The sequence below is a fragment of the Phocoena sinus genome, chromosome 8, assembly GCF_008692025.1.
Source record: "Phocoena sinus isolate mPhoSin1 chromosome 8, mPhoSin1.pri, whole genome shotgun sequence".
Classification (NCBI taxonomy): domain Eukaryota; kingdom Metazoa; phylum Chordata; class Mammalia; order Artiodactyla; family Phocoenidae; genus Phocoena; species Phocoena sinus.
In genome coordinates this window covers 72148775-72155015 of record NC_045770.1, presented here as the reverse complement: position 1 = coordinate 72155015, position 6241 = coordinate 72148775, and the positions used below count along the sequence as shown (strand labels likewise).

Sequence of the window (6241 nt, the reverse complement as noted above, 5' to 3'; positions counted from 1 at the left end):
TCCCAGCTTCATCCTGAGCTGTCCCTTGCAATGGCCCCTTACTGCTCTTCCTTTTGCCCTGTATCCTCACATTCTTTAGGCAATCAACTCTCTTTTTCTAATATTGATTACCCTTCACAGCAAATGTCAGTACATTATTGTGTGGGGAAAAACACCCTTCCCCACCAGGAGTGAGACTGGAAACAGACAGAAGCAGCCCAACTTGCTACACTCTTGAAAACTGCCAGATTGCACAATCCAGGAGAATTAGATGTGTGTGAAAAATAACGCTGCTGTTTTGAAATGCTGTCAAGAGGAATTTCCCAAATTTCTTTCTTTCCTGTTTGTTTGGTTTTTTTTCTTTTGGTTCAAACCTGTCTTCTCATTTGCTCCACTAGCCAAGTGTCAATATATAAAGCACCAGCTCCATCTCCCAGGCAGGCAGCACAGGCAGCTCAGCTTTGCCAGGAGCCTCAGCAGGAAGGCACAGCCAACGGTGAGGTGCTAGAACTTTCCAAACTTTTCCTCTTTGGAGATTCTCTTTCTTCACCAGCATTCTTGTGCTGCAGCCCAGCCCTCTGCTTCCTTCCTGAATCTACTATTCTGACAATCAGAATTCACCAGCTGTGAATACTTTGGGGGGTAGGGGTTCCATATGCTTCTTCTGTGTGAAGTCAGTGATAGGTAGAGCAAGCATTTGTAAGTGCTTGTGCATTGTTTACCTCATCTCATATTACAGAGAGGTATAGTGCCCAAACTCCTAATGCCTTTGGGAAACTTGCTGTGCAGGTGGGTTTCAGGGCTGATAGGGAATGACTGGACTGGAAATGGTTTATACTAAAAGCCTGTTGCAATCCCTCACACAGGAAATCATTGGGATTCCAATGAGACACACGGAAATGAGAACTGGATCCTCTGTAATGCTATCTATCTATCGGCTATATATTGAGATAAAATTCAGTGGAATTTATTTTTGGAATGCAAGGGTGTATCCACATTACAAAACGAAAACAAGAACAAAAACCCAGACCTGTCATCCTTGTTTGTGTCTGCTCATCTCCCTGCAGCAGGATGAAGCTTTCCACGGGCATCATTTTCTGCTTCCTGATCCTGGGCGTCAGCAGCCAGAGATGGGCTACATTCGTCAAGGAAGCTGGTCAAGGTAAGGATCAAAGGATGGGTCAGGGGAAGGATGCATCTGCAGCTCCCAGGATTCACCTGAGCAGAGGTCACATCCCCACAGGGCAAAGACCATAAGAGGGAAAAAAAGGAGCTTGGTTTCCGTGGTAGCACTTCCCCAGGTTTTTCTGACCAGCTTTGCACCCTTGGAATTCCCAAGCCCGAGGTCACATAGAATTTGGGCCCCAACTTTCAGCAGGAGTGAGGAAGAGATCTGGATTCAGGAGGTGCATGTTCCCTAAATACAAGTGGGGCTCTGCTGCCCCCTCGTGGGCAACTAGGGATGGCTCATTTCCAAGTCTCAGGTACCATGAAGTGGGTGCATTAAATGGGTGGGGAATGTTCACCCTCCCCATCCACTTAATAATTATAACTAAAATACCTGAGCTTTTAATACCTGCTAGGCACTGTTCTAAGAGCTTCGCATGCATGAGTGAACTCCTTGTCATCCTCAGGTTTTAATCCTTTAGTCCTGCAATGTTGGTACCATTATCCCTTACCAGAGAAACTGAGGCACCAAGAAATTAAGACACCTAACAAAGTCCTCCAGCAGAGCGGGATTTAACCCAAGACATTGAGCTCCCCCAGACCTTGCTATTAACCGAGGTATTATATGCCTCCTAGACAAGAGTAGACGTGGGAGAGTGAGGGATTTGTGAACACATGTCCTGCTCTGTATCTGAGCAAATGGCAAATAGTGGGGATGTGGTGCCATTAGAAGGCAACTTGATAGAGCTCCTCTCCCCACCACAAATGGCACAATGAATTACCTTGACAATGGTTCTACTGAGGCTGAGACCTGGCCAGAAACTGATAGCAAGAGATATGTACCTCACTAGCCACAGTGAAGTAGCAAAAATTTGTTTATTTCACAAAATTATTTTGTGTTATTATTTTTCTGTGATAGTTACTGAATAATTGTTTTAAGAGTTTGCTGGCCGTTCTATCTAAATTCTCACAGACCCAGCTAAAAATAATTTTTCATCTCTTAGGTCAGTGTTTTTCAAAGGGCTGTTCTAGGGCCACATGCATGAGAATCACCGGTGGTCTGGGGTGCTTTGTGGAATGCAGGCGCCTGGGGCCACACACAACCCTTCCCTTGAATCACAATCCCAGGGGTTGAGACTGGAAATCTGGCCTTTATTAAGCACCCCAGTTGATTTTTATGCACACTGAAGTGTGCACAGTACCTCTGGTTTTTCTGACCTTAGGTGAGAAGATATGCCAGGCATTTTCGAAATACTTTTTAAGAAAGTCTGGACTTCAAGGATCTATTTAAATCAGTAACTCAGTGGGAATAAGTATAGTAGGAATGTCATAACTCTCAACAAAACTATCTTTCCAAATGCCAAACATGACAAATATATAATATGAAGATAAGTTTTCTCATAGAGTCATCATATAAACCCTGATTATAACTCTACATTGGATTTTTCTCTTTGTCCTGATAAGTTTTTTTTTTAACTTTGCCATTTAATTCTAGCTGATCAGAGTCCTGTCCATAACTCCCTGCTCCACATCTTCATTCTTTTTCTTTTTTTGTCCCACTCTTCCTAAGGAGTAGAGAGGTCATAGTATACTGAGCACCTACAAAGTTTTAGCCGTTAAACCTGTATTTCCTCAGTTCTTCTGTGTAACCACTCTGAGGGAGGCAACACTCCTCTATTTTATTGGAGAGGACACTGAACTTTATTTAGAGCTGGTGTGTCAGTTGCCCTTTTTCTGCATCTGATTACCCTGTTTCTTCAAAGCTCTCTTAAGGAACTCACATTTATCACCTGCTGATTGAATTTTGACAGTTGGTCAGGTCCAAATATGCCCCGGACATTCAGATGTACTCAGGACTGAGTTGTCCTCACTTTGTCCACAGGGATGGATTTCTCCCCTTGACTAGGTTGGGAGCATCCTATGTCTGCAACCTCCCTCAGAATCGCCTTTGTTCTCAACCTCTGGTCAGAGGGTTTCCTGTATCTTTCCAGGTAGAGGTCCATTGTACAACCAAACATCCCTTAAAGAGCATCCGACCTCCTCTTCACACGCATCACACACAACCAAAAACGAAGAACCAACAGACTTAGGGTGGAATCAAACAGAGTAAAACTTGCACCACGTATGATTCTCATAACATTAACCCAGGGAAGTGAAAAGTAAAGGAATATTCATTTCAAGCCAATATAATAATCTCCAAGGGCTTAGTCAAAGGCTGAAATCTGGACCCAGTGGGAGGAAAACGTTTTCTTTCTCTATTTTGCTGAGACGCGATCATGTTCATATCATTACTTTCTTTTCCTGCCAGGGGCTAAAGACATGTGGAGAGCCTACTCTGACATGAGAGAAGCCAATTACAAAAATTCCGACAAGTACTTCCACGCCCGGGGCAACTATGAGGCTGCCCGAAGGGGACCTGGGGGCGCCTGGGCTGCTAAAGTGATCAGGTACCAGGGGCCCTGAGGATGCAGGGATGGGTGTGAGAGCCTCGGACAGCCAGGAGGGGCCAAGCCCTGGAGAACTTCCTGTAGGGCTGTGGCCTCTCCTCCTCTTATCCACCCTCACCCTCTGTGTCCTGTGTGGGGTCTGAGTGGCTGAAGAGCAGAGCAAGGCTGGTGGGACAGACGATTCCCAAGCCTCCCCCATGGGTGCTGTTCACCCAGCATAAGGGGACCTGCAGGGCTGAGGTGGGCTGAGCCCAGGCAGCCTCAGCCTTCATTCCCTCTTTTCTAGCTCCTGTCAGAGTCCTTGATTCCTTGGAAAGAGGAGAGATGGAGAGGGTGGGCTGTTGCTCGTCAGCCCTGGAGTAATCCCCTACCTGCCCTTTTCCATTCCAGCGATGCCAGAGAGAGTATTCCGAGAATTACAGACCTTTTCAAGCATGGAGACAGTGGCCACGGACTGGAGGACTCAAAGGCCGACCAGTTTGCCAATGAATGGGGCCGGAGCGGCAAAGACCCCAATTACTTCCGACCTGCAGGCCTGCCCGACAAGTACTGAGCTGCCTCTCACTCTGCTCAGGAGACAGGGCTCAAGCGAGTGGAGACAGTGCTGAGCTAGGTTGCTGTATTCTGTATCTGTAGTTCTTGATAGTTGATAAAGAGCACATAAAAATGTTGAACAAATGCTTGTGAAATCCAGTTTGTCCTTGGCATTTGGAAACAGCATATGACAGTCTTCTTGGACACGTGAGCCTATTTAATACCATGGGGATGATCAATAAACATCATAGTTTTTAAAAAGGAGATAATGCACTAATAAACAATAGTAATAATTTGGGGTAAAACTTCACAGTCATCCACTGGTATCTGCTGGGAATTGGTTTCAGGACGCCTGCAGATACCAAAATCCACAAGTACTAAGTGCCTCATATAAAATGCCATAGTATAGTTGACTCTCCACATCCGCTGAGTGGAACCCACCCATGTGGAGAGCAGGCCAGCTGTATGTCCAGAACACAGACTATACTGTATAAACCGTATATGGACTATTATATGGACCAATTATCCGTCCATAACTCCCTGTTCCAAATCATGGAAAAGATAATAAGAATACCATGAACAACTTTGGCAATAAAGCTTAAAACTTGATAAAAATCAACAAATTCTTAGAAAAATACAACTTACAAAAACTGACTCAAGAAGAAATGAAAACTTGGATTATTCTATAATTATTGTAAAAGATCAAATCTTCCCCCAGAGAAAACAACAGTCCCAGATGGTTCTATAGACAATTTAACCCTTCAAGAAAGCAAATGATTGTTTTTTTATACAAACAATTCTGCCCAGTAGAAAATATCCCCATCCTTTCTGTGAGGGTAGGAAAATTTGACACCATGAAAATCGAAGGAAAATTCAAGCAGTCAGAACTTTACAAGACTTGCCTGGTGATACAGTGGTTAAGAATCTGCCTGCCAATGCAGGGGACATGGGTTCAAGCCCTGGTCTGGGAAGATCTCACATGCCCCGGAGCAACTAAGCCCGTGTGCCACAACTACTGAGCCGTGCTCTGGAGCCTGTGAGCCACAACTACTGAGCCCACACGCCAGAACTACTGAAGCCCGCGCGCCTAGAGCCCATGCTCTGCAACAAGAGAAGCCACTGCAATGAGAAGCCCACGCACTGCAACAAAGAGTAGCCCCCACTCGCCACAACTAGAGAAAGCCCATGCACAGCAACGAAGACCCAACACAGCCAAAAATAAATAAATAAATAAATTAAAAAAACTAGGTAGCTAAAAAAAATAATAACTTTACAGAATATTACCAATAACAAGTTGTGAAGCTGAAAGAAACTTTCAGCCACCGATAATTTCCTAAACTACCAATTATAATTTTTAAAAATTTAAACTATGCTAAAGACAGAATTACCTATTTTTTTGTTACAGAAAATGTTCTTACAAGGTCACTGTTATATAAAAAAATGATCAAAGAAACCTCAGCAAGAAGTATATTAAAAAAGGGTTGTAAATAGGCAGAGCACAGAGGATTTTTTAGGGCAGTGAATCTAACTACTCTATATGATACTATAATGGTAGATATCTGCCATTATAAATTTCCAGAGCCATAGAATGTACAACACCAAGAGTAATCCTAATGTAAACTATGGACTCTGGGTGATAATGATGCACCAATGTAGGTTTGTCAGTTTCATCAAATGTTGTACATTGTATCTGGTGGGGAATGTTGATAATAGTAGAGGCTATGTATGAATGGGGGCAAGGGTTCTAAGGGAAATCTCTGTACCTTCTGCTTAATACTGCTGTGGCTAAAACTGCTCCAAAAATAAAGTCTACTAAAAAAGGAAAAAGGATTGTAGAAGTGTGTCAGGCTACTTACTAATAAAAGTAAGTTGCATATTTTTCTGGATTTCATTTTAAGGTATTTGTTGGTTTCTTAAAATTGGTGATTTACTGTGATTTCTTTTTTCCCATTCTAAATAAATATTTCCTATTGTAACAAATTTAATATTTGTAATTTTGTACTGTTTCCCCTAAAAGGGGCTTCTGAAATTGCATAATTCAGGCCCCACAAAACCTGGGTCTGCCCCTGCACAAAAGGTGAAAAGATGTTTATAATTATTTGAGCCTAGGGTCT

General features: G+C 43.3%; 1 protein-coding gene across 2 annotated transcripts; it reads left to right on the top strand.

Annotated features, from left to right (window-relative positions):
• Positions 1–383: 383 nt before the first annotated feature.
• LOC116758593 (serum amyloid A-2 protein-like) lies at positions 384–4391 on the top strand. Of its 2 annotated transcripts, none has more exons than XM_032641553.1 (4): positions 384–475; positions 1047–1141; positions 3455–3593; positions 3984–4391. In XM_032641553.1, the coding sequence occupies exons 2-4, from the start codon at positions 1051–1053 to the stop codon at positions 4144–4146; spliced, it is 393 nt and encodes a 130-aa protein (XP_032497444.1). In that variant the 5' UTR covers positions 384–475; positions 1047–1050; the 3' UTR covers positions 4147–4391. The 2 variants fall into 2 exon arrangements, with proteins under 2 accessions (XP_032497444.1, XP_032497445.1); XM_032641554.1 differs by having other exon boundaries at positions 435–480.
• The last annotated feature ends 1850 nt before the right edge of the window (positions 4392–6241 follow it).

Excerpts from the sequence above, each read along its gene's own strand:
- LOC116758593 (XM_032641553.1), top strand. The coding sequence starts at position 1,051 with ATGAAGCTTTCCACGGGCATCATTTTCTGCTTCCTGATCCTGGGCGTC. Across the intron at positions 1,142-3,454 it reads CGTCAAGGAAGCTGGTCAAG|GGGCTAAAGACATGTGGAGA; the intron begins GTAAGGATCAAA and ends TTTTCCTGCCAG. Across the intron at positions 3,594-3,983 it reads TGGGCTGCTAAAGTGATCAG|CGATGCCAGAGAGAGTATTC; the intron begins GTACCAGGGGCC and ends TTTCCATTCCAG.